General features: G+C 43.6%; 1 protein-coding gene across 1 annotated transcript; it reads left to right on the top strand.

The window, feature by feature from the left end:
* The first annotated feature begins 1,821 nt into the window (after positions 1-1,821).
* Positions 1,822-15,001, top strand: LOC133129440 (angiomotin-like 2a). Its single transcript, XM_061243538.1, has 11 exons — positions 1,822-2,100; positions 3,497-4,317; positions 4,487-4,685; positions 6,443-6,587; positions 6,819-6,908; positions 9,530-9,825; positions 10,283-10,476; positions 10,602-10,703; positions 10,925-11,088; positions 11,816-11,986; positions 12,841-15,001. The coding sequence occupies exons 2-11, from the start codon at positions 3,584-3,586 to the stop codon at positions 12,924-12,926; spliced, it is 2,181 nt and encodes a 726-aa protein (XP_061099522.1). The 5' UTR covers positions 1,822-2,100; positions 3,497-3,583; the 3' UTR covers positions 12,927-15,001.
* Positions 15,002-22,046: the final 7,045 nt, after the last annotated feature.

Below are 22,046 nucleotides of genomic sequence, written 5' to 3' on the forward strand. Positions count from 1 at the left end.
TTGAATAGAATAAATGTGAATACAATGGTTTGTGATACACCCTCGATAGCTGAGAAATGTGATACCTGTTGTTTGCTAACTGTAATTTGCCTGACATGGGAGTGATCTGACTGAATGACACATGACCATGTTATTGTGCCCATATTACTCCGCCTTCTGAAAACTACTATCAATGTGTGTGCGTGTGTGTGTCTGTGTGTGTGTGACTAGTAGGGGAAGGCTGCACATATATGCGTGTGTGTGCATGTGTATCTGTTTGTTGGGGGTGATGGGGGCAGCAGATGGGGAGGCTCATTCTATACTGCCTGGTGTGTGGAGAACAATGTACCTCTTAGAGGGATTGAGGCATGGATTTTATTCAGGGACAGCTGGAAGGCTGCCTGCCTAGCATTTGTCCTCTCCTTCACATGAACAGATACAATTTCACACACGCGTGCATATGCACACACACACACACCCGCACGTGTGCACAAACACACATGCACACGACATACATACATGCACACACACAGGCGCACAATCACAAACACGTATGCGAAAACTCCATAATTCAGAAACGGCACTCCAGGGAGGAGTCAAATATTTACATGGGAACAGATGGCTCTCACAAAGCCATCGCTGGGTTTCTGAATTCAGCCTGTCTCGAGCATCTGAATTTCGTGTCACGTTCCTGCTGTTAGCGTGGGCTCCTAAAACGCTTAATCACATCTCATTTTTGTCCAGCTGAGGACAAAATTGGACATATTATGGTGGCTCCAAGCTACTCCGATTCGGTCATGTCTGGCATGTGGTCTGTGAGCTTTACACTGAGCCTATAGATGGGTTGATATCACTCATCACATTCTGGCTGGGCCTTTGTGCACATGGCGACCATATCCTGGCACGTTTTTCTGATTTTCTTGGCAGTGGACATACCTCTGATTTCTGTAACCAGAAGCAGTTGGACACACTGTACATGTATGTCTGCTACATAAGATACCATTTCAGGACTGTAACTCTTGTCCATCAGGGTAACATTATGTGTGGTTGTGACATGTCTTTTATTCCTTTAAACCTTTTTTGGCCTGACCACTTTTTTATTTTATTTTTGCTTCTAGTTTTCCCCCCTTCTTCTTCTTATTGTTGTTGTTGTTGTTGTTGTTACATGCAGTCCGTGCAGAGAGTGATTAGCTACCATATTAACGGTCTTTAGTAGGGAAATGAACCGCTCCCTTTCATCCTTTATTTCAGTGTCCTTCAAATGCTGCTCCCATCTTACCAGACAATTGTTATTTTTCTTATGAATAATGCCGTCAGCATTGAGATTAATAATTGGTATATGGAAACAGCTCAATTGTTTAAAAACGTAGAGCTAAGAAAACTACAGCAGATACTAAAACATTGGGAAACAATGGAAAATAAAGGTTTACCAAAATAAAAAGCACTGCTTTTGTCTAAATTCGATTAACGTACGACAATTATTTTCCGAATGAATATGTTAAAAGAAAGAAATGTGAATTTCAGAATGTTCTTCTATACAATAACATATTCCGATAATTTATTTCCACCAAGGAAGCACACCATACAATGCCATTGTGTCATCCAGTAGGAGGACCCACTTCTGAAAACCATCTACGCGTGAAACAGAGTTGTCGCGGACTAGTTCTTCTGCGGGTGATTCTCCAATTATTAAAAAAGCATTAAGTTTTCTATTACCTTCAAACATTCTCTCTCTCTCTCTCTCTCTCTCTCTCTCTCTCTCTCTCTCTCTCTCTCTCTCTCACACACACACACACACACACACACACCCTCTCTCTCTTTGTGTGTGTGTGTCTCTCTCTCTCTCTGCGCGGTTTCAACATTTGATCCCGGGAGAACCTGGAGCTCGCGCATTCCAAACATTCCAGGCTCAGTGAACAATCAGGCCTCAGTTATTTATTAGCTCACTGCGCTCGCAGCGGAGTTCAGTCTACAGCAAGCACACACTCCGGACACATCCACAAGCGCGAACAGTGGATCTTGTACAGGGTTTCGAATGAAAGATTGAGGATTCACTTTACGGAAATAAATACACGCAGTAAACACATCCACAACCTCTTACTGTGATGAGACTTTGAGTTTGTGAGTATTTTTGTTTTATTTATATTCTAGTGTTTTTGTTTCATGGTGTGTTCTCGTTTAGTTTGGTGTGTGAACCTGTTCCCTATTGACTGTTAATTCCTCAATATGCTTATTGGTTATGATTATTATTTATGGAGGAATGTATTTATTTTTAACCGATGGCAAATATTCTGTTGGGAATAATGTGAACTATGGTTTCTGCCTCTTGCTGGCTATGATTCCGCTGTTTTGGAAACGCTGTTCAGCTGAAAGTTTACTTTTGCGAAAGTTTAGATCGGAGTTATGTCCTATTGTAATTTTCATTCGCGAAACGTAAAGAAACCTATATTACCGGAGATAGTTGAGTCACTCTTTCGGCAAATTTACTGCTGGATTCCAGAGAAGAGTGAAACGAACTTGTGAGGCAATACATTAGGAATTTGCTCATTTCCCAGGAAGTGATCTACATAAAGGAACACCCATCCACGCATTCCGCATTGCTTAATCTAAATAATAAGTCATTATTAAGTGTTTTCAAAGTGTGATCACGTGGGTTCGGTTGTCATTTTTTTGTGCGACACAGTAAATTTAGTTGTGGTGCAGACATGCTTTCACGAGCTTTGCATCTATTATTTTTTGTTTGAGTCTGGCTTCAATAAATATTGTTGCGGTGTAGACATGCTTTCACGAGCTGTGCGTTTATTTTTGTCTTACAGTTTAAAGTTGTTTTACAATTTGTTCGGTACATTCAACCTCAATGCACGATGCATCTGTCCCGGGTGCCAAAAGAGCGGTTTTTGAGGGGGAATTAATTGATATTTTGGGGCAAATATGTAGTTGCTATGGTAATAACCCTTGAGAGTTATAACATGTAGCCCCATGGAGTCACGACTGGTATGCGCCCTGTTTTTGTTTCGGGGCGCCTGTGGCCTAGAGGGGAAAAGATTCCACTGTTTCATTCGGCATTCAAATGGAGCCTCGTGGGCTCATTGGTTTTACCGCTCCCTCACTCCTTGTTTCCTGCATTTTTCGGAAATCTGGGCTCTGAACATTCTCTTCCAACTTACGTTTTTGTGTACTTTCGTTATAAATAGAATGGCATGTGTTAACCTTCGGAATGGCAACAATTGGAAGCCAACGAAAATTGGAACTGCTTATTCCAGCTCAGGTTGTCAGTCTTTGGATTTAACTGAATATATCACATTAAAATATTTTGGGCAGAGGAGTCCTCTGCCCAAGCTATTTTAATATGATATATTCATAGGTCGGCGGGACTGGTTTATGTGTTTTTCTTTGAAGTGGTGTAGTGTGTATTTTGGTGTTTTGAAAACCAAGGAAGTACATTTTTTTTTACATTTTTCCTTTTTTTGTTTTTGCTTAAATATGTCACTGATGGTCGGGCTTCTCTTCCATCTAGGTTCCCCCATCAGACGAGCATCCCCCTTTCCCCCTCCACCCAGTGTGAATAACTCATCGCTCCCTTTCGCTTCGACGACACCTGAGAATGAGAACGGCGGAGGAATCGTCCGGCACGGTTCTGCACCGGCTCATCCAGGAGCAGCTGCGCTTCGGAAACCCCACGGACGCCCGCACCCTGCTGGCCATCCAGCAGCAGGCCCTGCGCGGCGGGGGCAGCGGCGGGGGCTCAGGCAGTCCTCGCTCCTCCCTGGAGAGCCTCACCCAGGAGGAGTCCCAGTTCCTCCAGCTCTCTGCCCGACAGGAACCCCAGGGCCAGGAGCACCAGGGGGACTACCAGCACTCTGAGAGCTACCAGCTCTACCAGCTCCACGGAGAGGAGTTGCCCACCTACGAAGAGGCCAAGGCCCACTCCCAGTACCTGGCCTCCCAAAGAGGGCAGATGGGGCTGGCTCCCTACACCCTGCCCGAGGCCACGGTCATGGAAGCGATGGACCTCCAGGACGAGGCCTTGCGGGACCTGAAACGGGGCCACGTGCGCTCGCTCAGCGAGAGGCTAATGCAGCTGTCCCTGGAGCGGAACGGGACCAGGGCTGGCATGGCCTTGAGCTCCTCGCACAGCTACCCACAGCTCTCCAGCTACCACAATCACCACGAGTTGCACCCCAGTCAGGGCTCCCAGTACACCCCCGACCAACGCGGCCCCCCACCAGAGTACCCTTTCTCTGTCAAGGGCCCTGAATACATGCTTTGCCATTCCCAGGAGCATGGACAGTGCTACAGTGAACAACCACCACCACCATTCCATTCCCAACATAACAGGTAATGGATGTAATGGATTGAATGGACTGTCACTCAGAATGACAAGTAATGAATGTTGAGTAATTTCACATCACTTTACCTCAATAGCAAAAAGAGAATCTGGTGTGGGGTTCCAGCTAATAAATCAACATTGTTGGTTGATGGTGCATAACCATAGTCCTTCTTGCAGGTATGTGCAGGCTCAGCCACCGGTGGCTCGCCAGAGTGCACTGCCCACACTGACCTCTGCTGGCGTGGAGGCCTTCATGGCAGCCCATGCTGTCTCTAGCAGCAACCAGATGGCTCAGATGGAGGCACTTATGAAGGAGAATGAGAGGCTGAGGAGGGAACTGGAGGGCTACAGCGAGAAGGCCATGAGAATCCAGAAGGTGAGGACTTGTGCAAGTTTTCTTTTGCAAGACTCCTTCCACCCCATTGTTGTCTTCATAGAGATGTGATCATGCCTGTGCTTTTCTCTGGATGGAGAGTTAAATCTAATAAGATACTTGTGGGCATGAATGGTATAACAAATATCACTGACCTATCAAACCCATTTGAAGATCCAATATTAAGGCAGTAGGGTGTGAAGTCTGGTTTTAATATGGTTTACGAAGGGTGTGGATTTCTCAAATGATCCAATGTTAGTCATTGCCACACCAGGAAGATTGACATACCAGAAAGATTAGCTTTCTAGCAACTCTGGAATGTACAACAGAGGAGTAATTGATCTTTTTCTTCATTTGTGGTCATCTGCATTCCAAATGGTGTGACAATATTAAATATTAAATTTCTTCTGTTTTGTAATGTTAAGCAGGATACCTCTCAGTGGTGGGTTTATTTCAAAACTGAAATACAAGTAAATTGGTGAAGAACAAGCTTATGGGGCAATAGGGGCATTGCCGTTCTTGCTGTAGCAATGGGGCCATTGTAATTCTTAAAAAACCATCAGCGATACCGTTTGTCTGATTGTTTTTAAGGGCAGTAATGGCCCAGCTGTGGGTTCCAGAATGCAAGCGTATCGGAGAGAGACAAATCCCATAATCCTTCTTGGGCGCAAAGGCCCAGAACTGGGAGTGCTTCTTGGGCAGGCTGGTTGAAGAGCACTGCCTATGTTTGAGGAATGGGGGGGAGGTGGAGAGAAAGGGAAAAGCAGCCGTCATGTAGCTGAACCCTGCTTTTGTTGTCAGGGCCCCTGGTGAGCATTTGCCCGCACCCCGAGAGGCTGCAGATGCCTCGACTAATCCAGGAGATGTCAGGGTGTGACAAGGGGCCCTGACCTCAGTACAGCTGAGGGGCTTTGAGTACAGCAAGCGACAGGCAGCCCTGACAGTTGGCTCTCCAAGAATGAAAGGCCTTATTCACTTTCAGCCTTCACTTATTCCTTCACTGCCAGCCTCCTTACGGGCTGGTTCATGCCCTCATTCTTCTTCCCTGTCTGATGTGAGCACAGAGATCCTATTGTGTGTGGGTGCTTTGAATAGGAAAACAGACTTAACTAGCTGACTTGGTTGATCAGGTCTAAGAGAATGGCCTCTTATCTCTTTGAAAATAAAAGCCCCCCAAACATTTAAGTCTTAATGAGGCCTTGTGCCTTGTTTTTTCCATGACTAGCCCCGTACATTTCTTCCGAATTTCAGTTGCCGCTCTTGAACGTCTCCCATGAACGATATGTTGCATCACCTAGGTTCCTCACTCTCTCTCATGCAGAAAGAATGATAATTATAGAGGTGGAAAGTTACACAAGCTGGTTGCCTGGAATAAATACGCCCAGGCAGATATGATTTGAGTAATGTTTCCTTTGCGGAGGTTTGTACACGTTTACTGTGGCTTATGCCCCTCCCCTCCGCTCCCTGCTTCACCAAGCTGGCTCTCAGCCAACTCCAGAAGTTAATGCGGCAACACCTGGAACTGGTGTGTTGGCTCTGAGAAATGTTGATTCAGTTCCCAGTCCCAGAGGAGCTGTGTCAGTTTGCATGTGAGTACATGTAATAAATGAGGCAGCCAGGCTCACATGCATACACAGTCCACCACCATTTTGGGCCGTGTGAAGCAGATCTTTGTTTATTGAGGTGACTGTAAAAATATTTCAGATGTTTCCGAGGCTTATAATGAAAAGTGGTTAAGAACACATGTCTCTGTCTTTCAGCTGGAGCTGGAGATCCAGAGGATATCCGAGGCCTACGAGACACTCATGAAGGGTTGCACCAAGCGGGAGACCCTGGAGAAAACCATGAGAAACAAGCTGGAGGCTGAGATTAAGAGGCTACACGACTTCAACCGAGACCTGAGAGGTAAGCCCCTTGGCCCTTCAGCCTCAGTCTGCCAGTCATGTAGTTTGACATGGGTTGAATCCACTTGAGGTCAAAGAAAATGTGGCATACATGACCAGTGTGCTGACGCCCTGGACCACCTGGTTAGCATTTGGAAAGTTTGAATCTCTTGCAGGCACATTGATGCTGGTTGTGTGGTCGTGTTCCACTGGAAATTTGTAACCAATTTGGCTTGACCTTTCTCTGTTTCAGACCGCCTGGAAACGGCGAGCCAGCAAGCTGCTAAAGAAGTTGAAGCTGCTGACCAAAACCAGCATGTCTTGGCCAAGCTCACTGAGCAAAGTAAGTGGAGAGTTATTCTCATTTTCCGATAAACGGCTAAAAGGCCTGATCGTAAAAGGAACATGCTCTTGTTTGGGTTCAAGCCCCCTTGAAGTGTCTTTGAGTTAGTGACTATTTGAAAGAGTTTCGTGTCTCTGAGGTGTGAGACCAAGGATCAGTAGAATTGACTCAGGAGTTCAACTCTGACTCAGGTTTTTGACCTACAAAAATATGGTGGATTTTGCAAGACTTTAAAGTTATTTTATTTCTGTTGAGTCAGGCTTTTATTAGTTGGATTGGGATAGTGCCCTGGTTATGTATTTCTGATACTGCAAGCTTGAGAAACTTTAGCCTGCAGATGAGCATGAGGTTTCTGGCAGGGCTGACTGTTTGGGGAATTGTGTTGTGGTTTGCCTCAAAGTGCCAAAGGACTGAGTTGTGACACTCTGTGATGTATAAAAACAGTTTTAAATGAATGCATAAAGGGGGGGGATGAGAATCAAAATGACATCAGTAATCAACACCAAATGAGGCCTTCATTTCGGGGGGGGGGGGGGGGGGGATGCAGGGAGGTGGGGTTCTAAGGAATTTCCTTCCTGTAACAGGAAAAAAACCCAAATCTAAAACAAAACAGAAATGCAATCTCCGACAATCTGGGCTGTTATATAAAACAATGCATTCCTGAAGCCCCTGTTTTTAATAAAACACTTGCTTGATTGCGTTCTTCATGCCATGTGCAGAATTTCTCGCCTAAGAAAATTCTGAAGTGAATCTTTTGTGCTTCTCCCAATTAAGCAGATCCTTACGATATGGGAGTCTGAACTATTGCAATAATGCAAGGCAGTTTGTTTTGATCAATGTTTAGAGACAGTGAAATGCCTGTAACTCGTTGAGGGCTGGGTTAAGTATGGCGAGCACTAATGGTCTGTAAATGTATGCTGTGGGATGGCTGGAGGCTTGGTTAATGTGTAGTCTGCCCTCCCAATTGCGAGCTGCACTTGGCATATGAGCAGCAGCCTTTCTTCATAGGGGCCATAAATGTGGCCTGGATTCTTGGAATTCTTTGGCCAGTTCAGGCTGTTCCGCACACCAGGGATGCCTCCCTCCCACAGATTCGGCAGATAGCTGTCTTTCACTCTCCCCAGTCGGAGCTGCTGGAACCAGGGCTCTGAAGCTCTCATCCTGGCTTTCGCCCACTTGCGGTATACTGGTTCTCGCCGACCGTGTTCCCTGTTTGGGCTGTTGTGTGACCCAAAGGCATGAGGGAATGGGGGAGTTCCGACCAAGCCTGCTACTCTCTCTTGCTACTTCTGTTTTTTTCATGTTGTGTCGGATCAACAACATCTGATCTGATCCGACAGACTTGGCAGGAAGACCCCTTTAACGTTGTTTACTTTTGAACGGATTCTGCTCCTGATTTGATCAGCCATTAATCTCAGCGCATGAGCACAGTTTAGGGCCTTAAGTATGTAGGTGGCTTTTTCTTATCTGAAATTCATTTATTTGTCTTGTTTGCTAAATGGCCCTGTCTAGATTACAAAGAAATACCAGAACAATGATTATAGTGCCAAGAATTCCAAACCTAACTAATAATGCTCTTGATTTAGAAGTGCTTTTCCTACTTTAGTTAAAGGCTGTAGCATTAAACTAAATACTAGTGCATTTTCTCTGAAGGCCTGTCAAATTGTCAATTGTTGTAAATGCTAAATCCTACATTATAGACATTATAGAGCTAACAAATTGAGTCCTGGTGGTTATGTGGCCTCAGAGTAAGCCAGCAAATAAATGATCTGTGAGACACTTTTGTATGAAATGGTGAATGCCCAGATGATTGATATCAACCATATTGTAGTTTCTGGAGATTCAGTGGAAACATGAGGGGTTTCTATTTTCTGCAGGGGCACTTCTGTTTGTGGCACTGAGGAGGGTGTGCATTCTCAAAGTGGAAGCCATTTAGGTTGTGTAATCTGTACTTACTCTAAGAGTGTGGTTAATGGTGAAAGCTCTCCAAGCTTGTTCAGGGGATTAAATGTCTGGTGTGACCAAAAGAAAAAATGCTTGAGTGAAAGTAAAAGAGTTGAGAAGGGTTGTTAGTGGGGGAAAATAATTTGCTGCTGAGCAACATGAAGCATGTTTACATCGTTCTCTTGGGTTTTCTTCTTATTGCCTGGGACATTCATGGGAATCGAGTTATCTGAAGTGGTGGGACTTAGATAAGAGCCCCGGGTGGAGGGTTGAGGCGCCAGTTTGAGGTGTGGGGTCTCCCTCAGAGGAATGCCCATAAGTGGGTCACAGGGAGTAGGCGGCTCCTCCTGGCTCTTCCTTGCATTCCAGACGGCCTTGTGTAAATCAAGCGCTCTGGTCTTTGTTCAAACTCCAGGACCTAAGAGCAGGAAGTTGGGGGTGGAGGGTGATATCCCCAGAGGGAAAAGGCATTCAAGTATCCACCCCAACCCCAACCCCACCCTCATTTTAGCAAGTTCCCCAATTTGACTTCACAGCCTTTTTTTGTGGAGAATCCCAAGTGACAAATTAGCTTGTAATTCTGCGATGGGCAACCTCGTTTCCGATCCACGTCGTCGGCACAAAACAAAATGGCCGAACCCTAACGTCGAAAACCTCTCTTGTCACCCCCCTTCCAGACGAGGAGCAGCGGCTGGAGAGGGAGCGCCTGGAGCGGGAGGTCCTACGGCTGCGGGCCTCCGGCGAGGAGCAGCGGCGGCGGGCTGAGGGGCTGGAGCGGGCGCTGAGCTCGGCCCAGTCGCACGGACGGCAGCTGGAGGAGGAGCTGAGGCGGAAGCGGGCGTACGTGGAGAAGGTGGAGCGGCTGCAGCACGCGCTGGGCCAGCTGCAGGCAGCCTGCGAGAAGAGGGAGACGCTGGAGCAGAGGCTGCGTCTGCGGCTGGAGCAGGAGCTCAGGACGCTTCGCGCGCAGCAGGTGAGCCGCCCTGCCCGCCGGACCTGGGCTCGAATGGCATCGGCTTGGGAGTCGGATACTTTACTGTGATCTTGATCTTGCCTGGTGCATCTGAGCCTGCAAGGAGGAGCAGACTGCCGGGTATTTATGCTGTTGGGATCATTTGTTCCGATACACCAGGCAAGCTTAGTGGAATGCAGAAAATAATTTGAATCCATGTCTGCTATCGACAAACCTTTGTTTTTCACCGAAGACCTGGGGTGTGTCCTGATACTCAAAGAAGTGTATCCTCCTTTGCTCTGCCCCCATACTTCCAGATGGGAGAAGGAGATAAGTGGAGGAAAGGAGGGTACATTTTTATGTGTACTGGGATGCACCCTTCTCAGGGAGGCAGTGCCTTCTATCGCATCTCCGTTTGAAGTCCTCTGTGAACCCGGGAATGTTCCTCACCACATTCTCCTCTCTGTGTCCCCGACAGAGGCAGGCGCACAGCATGGGTTCGGCCACGCCCAGCGAGCTGAGCAGCGCCTCCTTGCAGGAGAGCCTGCGGGAGAAAGAGGAGCGCATTCTGGCCCTGGAGGCTGATATGACCAGGTGGGAGCAGAAGTATCTGGAGGAGAGCACAATGCGCCAGTTCGCCATGGACGCAGCTGCTACTGCAGCAGCCCAGAGGTGAGTCACTGCTCACTGGTCAATGGTCATTGGTCACTGGTCTAATCGGGGAGATATGCCTTGACATTGTGTTTATTTATTTGATGTTATGGTTTCTTAACTGTTTCCTTACGTTTAACCAACAGGGACACCACCATCATCAACCACTCACCCCGTCACTCCCCCAAAAATAGCTTCAATGAGGATTTACCAACAGCCAATCAGAGAAATCAGGAGATGGAGAACAGGTATGGTAAATTCCATCTTTCCTTGTTCCAATTTCCAGCTTACTCCTTATAATATGATGTACTGTAGGTGTAGTTGGCATATTCTTAGTAACATTAAAGATGGGTATTCAATAGTTATCCAGTACATTTTCTGAAATTCAAGGCATTTGAAGTGTATATTTTTATAGCATGTAGTTTTAGTTTGGTATGCATTGCTAAGCATTGTGTTGTGTTGTGCGTAGGATCCGGGCGCTGTACGCGCAGATCCTGGAGAAGGACGCGATGATCAACGTGCTGCATCAGCGTTCCCGCCGCGACCAGGCCAGGGTCGATCAGCCGGGCCTACGCCCCGCCAAGTCCGTGCCCTCCATCAGCTGCCTGGCCGACCCCATGGACCGACCGAAAGGTGAGCGCTGAGTCACTCAGAGCAGGTTCAAAATGGCTGCATCTGCAGCAGACCAGCAGGGTATAGAGTTAAATGGATATGTTTACAGAGTAAAACCCGGAACCCTTCCAAAACTGGAACATGGACTGAAGTAAAAACAGCTGTTCCTGGTTTTACTCTGAACTTATCCAGCCAACTCTACAGTAATCCTGCTTTGTGGTATACCCCCCTGAGTCAAGTAGTAGTAGTTTTTGATTCAAATATGTTTCTGTGCTTTATTGATCTTGCCTGGTGCATTTTAGCCTGCAAGGAGGAACAGATGGGGTTTACTCCCTTGGAATCATTTAATTTGTTCCAGTAAACCAGGCAAGCTTAGTCAAATGCAAAAAAAGGATTTGAATCCAAAACAAATACTATTTGAACCCAGGTCCAGTCTTTAGAGTTTGGGTCAGTTCCATTTTGATGCAGTTAGGTCATTAATTGAGATATAACAGAGAAAATGTCAGAACATTAGTCATTTTTCAGTTAATGAATTGGAATTGACCTAACCCTGATCCACAAAGTCTGCAATTACATGGTTTTGCCGGCTGCGACATGTTAATAAACACGGTCCCTGCATGGCCTTCCGGAAAATGTGTGTAATGTCTCCCGCGTTAATCCTATGAATAGCAAAGAGAGAGAAATGTGTACTCAACAGGCGAGACCGGGCGGTAATTAACGGGCTTCCCCTTGCTTTTGCACGCTATAGGGAAGAGCCTCTCGGATGACCAGACAGCTGTCGCGTCTTCCTGCCTCCTGTCTGGCTCCCCCAAGCCCTCGAACCGCGACTGCGGCACCCAGGTCGACCTCCTCCCGCAGGAGTCTCCGGTTACGGCCCAGCCTGCCGGCGCCCTGGTCTCCGGAGGAGCTCCCAGTCCCGGTGAGTCCCATTGCAACAGTGGGGGTTTCCCTTTGGATTGTAGATCAGAGGCAAGGTGCTTTATTCTTTAGTCAGATGAAAGGCCCTAACTCCAAACACCCATGGGCCTTCTCAGCCAGAGCAGGCTCACCCTTGCAAGCAAGGCAGACCTGAGAAACATTGTGAGGAATAAATCACTGCTGGAGAAAAGACAGTTTTCTTTATCCTGGCTAACCCCCCTCTGCTCCCCATACTCAAAGATCAGTAAAATTCAGCTCATGCTAATTGGTACACGGGCTGTTATGTATTTATAGCACAGCTGAGCAGAGCTGGCCAGTGCTTTCACACTCGCAAGGTTAAATTGTAACCGGGGTGCTCGGTAATGGAAATGGTGGAATTTTTCCATTCAGGCCACTAGCAATTTATTCGTTAAACCTTGACCGTATGTCCGTACCTGTCACTGTCAAGGTTGTTGCCACTGTGTGCACATGCGGGCAGTTTGCTTTTCCGTGCGAACACCGCGGCCTGTTTGCAGAGCCATTTGGGTGTATTTGTGCAGGTGTACAGCGGCACTTAGAAAACAAGCCTCTCTGGTCCTCCGCCGAAGCGTGCGCTTGCACACCGCCAAGGTGAACACGCAGTCACATATTAGCCAAGCCGCATTAACCATGGCTAATAAGTGACCGAGTCTGTCGGCGTAAGTCGAGCGTACAGTCATGATTCCACCTCAGCCAGTTTACAGCCCTGGAGCATAGTGCTGATTTTACTCCCAATACCCACCCAGATATAATTTCCAGCATCTTTGTATCATTATTTGTAGTGCTTACAGTGTTGGCTACCTCCTCTAATATAATTTATTTCCTTTCTCTCTCTAGATAATACAAAGCAGAAGCAACTCCCTATCAATGTGTACAAAGGCCTCAACAGCTTGGAGGCCGGGGCCGTGGAAATATTTATCTGAAGAATCACGGGAGATTCGTCGAAGACAAAAACTTGCAACAGCTGCGACGAGGCAGAAAGTGACGTATACCCTCCTGTGGTTTCACGGAAAGAAGATGCTTCGGCCTCACGGAGGCTGTGAAGAGAGAAAAGGGTCTTCGGAGACCGGCTGGCTCCTCCCGAGTGTGGAAAGCCACTTTGAGGCGGGAAAGTACATGCCTGTTTCTGGACGGAAAGGACCGGACTGTAGTGCCGCACGAAAAAGAAAGCTGAGCTTTCCTTCAGTGCACCTCTACTCTAAAAGGGCTTGCGTTGGTTCTGCTGTTATATTAATCTGCCTGGTGCAAGAAATGGCGTGAATCCTTTGAGGTACATGGACAGTGTTTCACCTGCCAAGGGCAGCTGATGGACTCAGAGACTGTGTACATAGAAACCCTTTTCTGTAATAGCTGCTGCTTCTCATGTCCTTGTGTGAAAAGTGCTGTCGTTGCAGCACTTAGTTCTTGCCTTCAAGATGGAAAAGAATCCTGAATGTATTATTATTATTATTATTATTATAATTATTTTTGTATTATTATTAATGCATTGACTTACCATCCTCTTAATATATTTGCGTGATTATGTATGTTTCCCTTGTATGATGAGGTGTCGAGCTATAGTGTTCTCATATCTGTTTAGTAAGAAAAGCATACTGTGTTTACAGTGTCTCATGTGACAAAAATGCCTGATGTCTCCCATGGCGACCGGGCCTTTGGTTGTTCCCTCTGCCTGCTGGCCTCCCTCATGCAGCGTGGCGCATTAAGCTGATAGGACTCCTTGCGCAACGCATTCCCCCCTGCCCCAAAGCAGCCGAGTGCTGCGTAGCAACTATTGCCCCTGCGCAGCAGTAATTCCACACTGCCCAGCAACAGTTCCACATAGCGACTGCGGTTCTTGGCGAACATCAATAAACAGCGGACCGCGATTAGCTGGCCTAAATTTACACTGCGGCCGGTTAGTCCGTCTTAATGCCCGACGAAGCTCATTGTGAACCGTACAATGAAAGTGGGGAACCTCACTTTAAGAGCTGAGAAGAGACGGCAGCCTGCTCTGTTTAATGTTGTAAGAGACACTTAGGATTTCGCTCTCAGAGACGAGTGGCCTCTTTCGCAAGACCCCATTTTTCGAATGCCTCTGAAGAGCAGGTTATCGTTTTGGACCAAGGACGGCTACCGCCCGATTGCCTCTCCGTAATCTTCCCACATTCCTCCCCATTGGAGTGGCTCTGCTGGGAGAGCACAGCTATCTGTATTTACACACTTTTAAGATGGCAAGCATTCTGTTCATTTCCTTGGTCTGTTTATTTCCTCGTAGCCAATGTAGCTGGTTCTGTTCATTGTTTTTGATCAAAATTGACAAGCAGTTATATTCAGCACCTTGGACGTAACTTGCCTTATCTGGTCCTTGATTGTCAGTTTATTTTCTGACATCCATGTTCTCACTGTTTTAACGCAGCAAAACAGAACCCAACAGCTGTGAGCTAATAAAACCACAGTGTGGAATTCTATTCACCTTAAATGGAGAACTATTGGAAGTCTCTATTGATGTGTCTGTCCTTTGTGTTCTCATCAATAGGTTGTCTGAAAGAAATGGTGTGTCTGGACTGGCTGTTGTGAGCTTGAGGGGAGTGAAGATTGATTGTATTGTTTCAGAAATGTATAATCCCTTACTTTCTCCAAATGCTACTCTTTTATTTTGGTATTTTCTACTGTGACGCTTCTGCTGGCCAGAGCGACACAAGGAGAATTCATTTGCTAACCCTTTTGTCATTTGAGCTCTGTTTACAGAAAGTTTTGAAATGGAAAACTTAATATATTTTGTATAAATATTTGTATTCTTTAATAAGCATTTAGTGCCATGAACATAATGCCAAAGATTTGCATTACAATTAAGTTATAACAGTGTAAAAGAAACCCCAACAGGGCTATGTTTAGCTACCCTGTTCAAGTTTGTTGACCCATACTTTGATGTTTCTGTGAACCTCTAAAGTGTGGGAATTTTGTATTGAAATGCCAGAAACATTTCAGTAATACAATAAAAACCTTAATATATATGAAATATGACCTCTTTTCTTTTTTGTTTCTCAAGCCATTTTTATGGATTAAGAAAAATGTATTCATATTTGCCACTGCATGAACAGCTTTTGTGCCAAATTCATGCTGGACTGGACCCCTGGGAGTGGGGGGGTCCGCTTGTCATCTGTCATCTGACTTGTCCGCTCTCCTTGTCAACAACTCTTCCACATGGATGTGTGGTATGCTATCTCTTATTCACAGCTGAAGTAGACCATCTGCACAGTTCTGGTACCTGCTAAAGAATGGGCCCTGTCAGTCCGTTTTCCAGAAAGCTCCCAGAGAATCTAGCCTTCAAACCTCTTGGAATGTGTGTGCATACTGTTTACTAGGAAAAGATTTTCATTCACATTAAATTATTATGGGAGCATCAATGCCAGAATAACTCTGGAAATATCTGTGACAGCCACACTTTATCCTTAGAACACCATAATTGGAGCCCCTGAAGACTAGGTAATACTATTCAGATAATGGTGTCTCGCATTGCAAGGCTAGCATTTACCACCTCAGTCCATGCATTTCTGTTATTGGTGTTTTTGTTTACAAATAACTTTTCCCTTGAGAATGTTTGGATGTCAAGTCCCTGTGGATAAATGTTTAAAATGAAAATGACGTCGGCCTATTTGAATAGTCGGCTGTGAAATTATTATACAATATATATATTCTTTTAGGTATACACTTAGTATGCAAGCATGCAACTGTAGCTTTGTGAGGGCAAGATCTTGGTGGCCATGTCTTCTCACTGCCCATGTCAACAGTATGCAAATACCCCACCCCCACCCCCAGGCAAACAGGTGCTATAACGACAAAGAACAGAGTGTGAATGGCACCCACAGATCCTCTCAGGTTGCTCTGAGAACTACCTTCTCACTGAAATCTCAGCGCAAACCTAACCTAACCTACAGCTTGCATAATTATGTCTTATTTTATTGTTCAATTGATATGCATTGTTGTCTCAAAACACCTTTATTCATTATCACTCTGAGAAAACCTATCAAAGCCTGGTGCAATCTACTTTTCTTCTACAGGAACCCATGCTCTCTCTCTCTCTCTCTCTCTCTCTCTCTCTCTCACACACACACACAACACAGGCAGGCCCCTCCATACTCTGATTCCGGGAAGAATGAGTAAATGTTGATTTATTCCAAAAAGATGTATTCTCCATCAAACTTAAGATTGAAGTTGTTTTTTCATGTTGGCTCAGCTACAAGGAATGCACAACAAAACACATATCAAATATTGCACTAAAACTGTTAAGGAAAAAAATAGGTGGTTGCGTAACATAATGGTTTGGGAATTGAGCTTGTAACTTCAATACTGTAGATTTGGTTCCCTGGTGGAGCAATGCCATTGCACCCTTTAGCAAGATATATAATCTCAATTGCTTCAGTAAATGTCTAGCTGCATAAATGGACTGTTGGTAAAAAGAATGTAAGCTGTAAAAAGTAAACAGTAAAAAACAAAACAGTAGCTAAAATGATTTACATCCCACCAAACATTTTAAGGGAGGTTCGATTTATAATCATGTTTTTAACGTCAGAAATTTGATGCCTTATGACTTGACTTCAATCAGCTTTATAGCCACGATGTGGATTGACAATCGTTTGGGTATGGATAATGTAGAGCGAATATTTCACTGCAAAGTAGGATAATTTATGTATTTTGTATATTTAGCTTTGTACCAAATAAGCACTAAGGTGTTCAAAAGAGACTCAACAGCCAAAAAAGCTCAACCATGTGTTGGCCACTTGGTTGCCGCTGGTGAGATATTGATATCTCAAGAATAGCCTCTCCCAGCAGGGTGAAGAAAACTTCGCTGCGGCCACATTTTTGTTTATTTTATCCCACTGGAATTCCAAATATCCTTGAGAGTGTGGCCTCATAGGCGGATCACATTCCAAACTGGCTTTGTGCAACAACAAAAAAAGACGTGGTCTAGGCCATGGATTCAGAGAACCGAATCTGATGCAACACCTGTTCCACAGTATAAACAAAGCCTTGTTAAAGAACAATTAGCAAGGTCATAGGTTATTGCTGGAACAGCAGTTTGGCAGAGTCTACTGCACGTGCCTGTAAAGCCAGCCCGGAGATACTCAGCGGATAGATCATTAAAGCCAGAGGAGACATTCCTCAACTCCCAAATCACCTCATAAAACTATCTGCATCTGATTCACATCATGAGAGTCAGCGTTGACTTTTAGAAAGTTGTATTCTATTCGAAACAAAAACAGGAATGCCTTATATAAGGATGTCTAAGACTTAAACAAGAAGATCTAAACGGTACGATATAAACAAAGGTATACAGGAAGTCTAATAGAGAGAATGGGGAAGAAAAACTAAAGTTTTTTTTATATGAAATGCTCAAGGTATTCTACAGATTTGATATGGATGAAGGCAACATTGTGGTAGTTCACTTGATGATTGAAACTGTGATGCTGCTATGGTTTCTGAATGTCTACCATGGAAAGCTGAGTTATTTCAGTTTGTGCTGAAGGCTAATGCAGTAATTAAGAAAGCAATATGTATTTTTTGTTGTTAAGTGTATACTTATTGATTAAAAGCCATTTTCTACATTTCATTTATCATTAAATCCCTAACATGATATAAAGAAATTGTGTTTACCTGCCAATGGATTATTCAGATTATTGGCACACTTGAAAATGAAATGAAATGAATGAAAAGGTTGAGACCAATGATCAGTTTAATCCCATCCGCTCTGCCCCCTAGTGGTTGAGTCGCCGACGTCTGAAATTATTGTTGCGTTCATATTTACATCATACAAGCAACTGTGACGTGATAAACCTGCAAAATAGCGATTCCAGATTGTTAAAAAGACTCTCTACTATTATTATTAAACAGCAGATTATTATCAGTTTCTTATTTGCAATGCAGGCCAATAAAACAGCATACTCCCCCATGCCACACTAAGAGTTTACAACCCTGACCTGGTCACAGACTCAAGCATATTCTAACCATCCTTGATATCATTATCTTCATTAAATAATCATGTTCCAATATAAGAACAAAAATATACAATTCAGGAGTCAAATGAATAAACATCCGGAGAGCTTACTCTCATTTAAGCGACATGGCTCTGGCAGTAAGAGCAGTCATCTGGCAGTCGGAGGGTTGCCGGTTCGATCCCCGCCCGGGCTGTGTCGAAGTGTCCCTGAGCAAGACACCAAACCCCATTTGCTCCTGATGAGCTGGTTGGTGCCTTGCATGGCAGCCAATCGCCGTTGGTGTGTGAGTATGTGTATGAATGGGTGAATGCAAAGCTTTTTTGACAAAAAGATATACAGATGTTTTGTATTTGGATAGATTTGGGGACACTTGAGGACTGGGTGCAGTTTAAGGAAAACTCATGTGGAATTAGAATGCCTGTCAATATCTTTACAATATTTTGTACATAAGTTGACATCAAGTTTCGGCACAAATATAAGGACGTTTTGCTAAACTATAAAACCATAAGGCGTTTTGTCATTTTTAATTATATTTTAGTGTAATGTTTGTGTACACTGTATGCACACAAACCATGTGTGTGCAGTAAATAGATTTTGAGATATTTACACTTTTATAGTACTACTACAAAATAGGTGGAAGGTTTTTGCCCATCTATTTTCACCTCAAAACTTGGCACTGGTAACATAGAATGCTGAATGGTTTCATTCCACATTTGGATTCTTTGGCAAGGGAACTAGCAAAACTTTTGAACTACAGGATTAGATGGTACGTTACAGCCTGTACCAATGCACATAATATCATACTGTAACAACAAGAAATTAAAAATTCAGACATACCACAGCCATATGTTAGTACACACAAGTTATAAGGTTTTATATTAACTTTGAAACCAGTTTCAAGAACAATAGTTTTGGCGACTTGCATGAGCTGTGTCTCAAATGCAGAACATCAGCATTTGAAGCTTGAGCAAATTTGAGGAAAACATTTGACAATTCAGTTGGTCAAACAGTTATAGCCATACACATTCAACTTTTCATCCATCTCCTAATGTAAATCATTTTTGTTTGGGGACTGCTGTGTGAATCATTGTTGTAAGGCATACACCACACTGTCCTGCACGAATGATCCCCAAGTTCTTGGATCGTATCTGGACCACTCCAGTGCCAACTGGCAAGTATCCGCTGATTACTTCGCCGATGGCATGAAAGGATTCAGATGGACAGGGGTCCATGTTTCATCTCTCTCTCGCAACCGCTGCTTGTTGATCTGCTGCATATAGACTGCAAACCAAAAGCTACATATGAGACGTGTTCTTCTACCTAAAAGTCAACGTAATTTGAATAATTTTGCAAGAACATTCATAATATAGTATAATAGTAATACTATATTACTATACTTTTATAATGTAATACATTATACCATTTGTATATTCCTTAGGACAGACTACTAGTTGTGAAAGAAACAAAATAAAGTGACCTACAGCTTTGATGGAAAATGAAAAGAAAAACATCAGAAATTGGCACACACATAAGCTTTAATAGCAGATTTCCAGCCGCCTTAATGAAATTAGACCTGAACTAATCGTGACTCCCAAAAAGATGGAATACTTGTTGCATGATGTAGCTGTGAATGACGTAGGGTTGAGCTACGCAGGATGGCTGGCTAATTTCAGGAATGTGCCCTCTCTGTGCTACAAGGCCTACAGAAAGAGGTACTTCACAGAAGCTAGGGCAGAACAATGGCACCTTTAAGTTGTAAAAAACCAGCGCGGTTATTTGTGAGTTGCAGACAAAATCCATCTAGCACATCATTAGTTTATGTTTAGCTTCCCTCTGCGATTGTCCAATTGTGCATTGGTCAGTGAAAATGGATCTCCTGTTACAAGATATATATTTTGTATACACTTTAGTATAGTATTTGTGTTCAGTTGCCAGTTTCAACTTTTATTTTCACCGGCCCCTCAATAATTAATCTTAAGGGGTCTAACACCTGGATTATCAATGAAAATGTTTCTTTATTTGTTTGTTTGTTTGTGAATTTACTTATACATTTATTTATTTAATTCCACATTTGAATACTTTGGCTAGGGAACTTGATTTAATGACAAGTATTTTACATCCTGTACCAATGAGCAGGATGTCATACTATAGCAACAAGAGCTAAAGAATGTATGGACATAATTTGCGTTCTTTTGTTTTGTTTGTTCATTCACTTATTCATTTATTCATTTTACCTTTGTTTAACCAGCTGGTAAGTTAACTGGAAACTCAATTCTGATTTGCAGTGCTGGCTTGTTTTTAGATGTAAAGAACTCCACACTCAATGTGACTTGTTTCTGTGTCTTATATACTGTATGTAGATGGAGTTGGGATTCTTAATTGCTTGAAGCTTGATTTAACAAAATCCCTCATGAAACAGAGAATCATAATGAATGCTCCTAGCAAATTTTAAATAATTTAATTTGTTCCAATTTTTTTCTTCAAAGGCACTCTTCCTTGTGGAAATTCTCATTGAGCTCTACAGAGAACAGAGGGGGCGATTTTACCACACGTCAATCACAATGTAAAATGTCTGTCCCCACACACCTTTCGGGAGAGTAGGTGTGAGGCGGCATTCTATGAATACTTCACAGTTCTCTGTGAGCATGTTAACTTGCGGCAGATCGATTTGACTTTCATCATTGTTGGGGGCTAGTGCCATCAAAATTCTTCACCTCGTCACCACAGATGTATGAGGTCAGACCACTTTGATCTGCCAGCAAGAGGCGTTTTCTGCACCTCCGTGGTAAAATGGTGGTAAAAATTGGTTGGTAATATCAGGGAGATGCATAATCCAGTGTGCTTCAGACATCTAATTTTGTAATATTTTATTCATATTAATATAGCCAGTGCTCTGTCTTATTCGCCATTCCCCTAATAAAGGCTTACTGCTGAGACCTGTTAGCTTTTTAAGGTTTAATAATAGTACACATTTTATACTATCATTGATCTCTTATTCTTATATCTAACCTTTTAGTAATGTCCACTTAAAACTAAAAAGAAAAGGTTTTAACTTTTAAACTCAAAACTTTCGAGATTAAAGTAAAAAGTTCTGACTTTTATAGTTGAAAGTTCTATAGACTTATTTTGTACATGGCCCTAATATGCTTCCATAAAGAATGCAGATGTAGAGGGGTGAATATCTAGATTGAGATGTGTTTTGACATGAAAGGACTAGGATAACCCCAATACAGTGCAGGTTTTTCCTCTGAGATACTGTCACCTGGCTATGTCTTAGTCGTCCTGAGTGAGCATCCATATTGTGTGGCCATAGATTGACTTCCATGTATCTACCCATTTCATACTTTATTTCTGTACCAAGCCAGCCTTAATTATATGAATTTCTGTGTAGAGTGCACTGGAACAAATATATTTTTGGAAAAAGAAAACATTCAGTCAAGTGTTTGTCCACTTTCTGTGGTGCCTGCAGACATTTGGGAATGCGTTCTTTCCTCCCACCCCACATAAAGGGAGTTTCTCTGTGTTAAATTATTGTTTTGACACAGGAGAGCATCGTTTAGCTTTGTTATTGTTCATTTTACACATGTACAATATTCATAATAAAACTGAGCTAAGTTAGATCGAGGACCCATCAGCATTTAGAAAGAAATGTATTGAATGAATTCTGTGGAAAGGAACATATGCAGTAAATATACACACACACACATGCACGTGCGCATACATGCTCCCACACACACACACACACACACACACACACACACACACACACACACAGTGGAGATCCCTCTTACCCCTGAGACTGAGAAAAATGAATATGAACAAGCCTTTCGTTATTCCAAAAATATGTATTGTCCATCAAATTTAGATTGAATTATTGTGTGGCATGCTGGCTTACAATCAATGCACAATACCACATGTTGCAATAAGAAAACATTAAGGCGAATTACAGAAATAAATTAATCATTGATAAAGTGCAAAGCATTGAACATTATCATTTGTTGACACTGGTAAGATACTGGTTGAGTTATCTAGCTCAAATGACTTCAGAGTTCATTCATAATTACATAA

The sequence above is a fragment of the Conger conger genome, chromosome 5 (assembly GCF_963514075.1).
Source record: "Conger conger chromosome 5, fConCon1.1, whole genome shotgun sequence".
Classification (NCBI taxonomy): Eukaryota; Metazoa; Chordata; class Actinopteri; order Anguilliformes; family Congridae; genus Conger; species Conger conger.

Coding starts and splice junctions, on each gene's coding strand:
- LOC133129440 (XM_061243538.1), top strand. CDS start 3,584: ATGAGAACGGCGGAGGAATCGTCCGGCACGGTTCTGCACCGGCTCATC. Junction 9,826..10,282: donor GGACGCTTCGCGCGCAGCAG/GTGAGCCGCCCT, acceptor TGTCCCCGACAG/AGGCAGGCGCACAGCATGGG. Junction 10,477..10,601: donor GCTACTGCAGCAGCCCAGAG/GTGAGTCACTGC, acceptor TTTAACCAACAG/GGACACCACCATCATCAACC.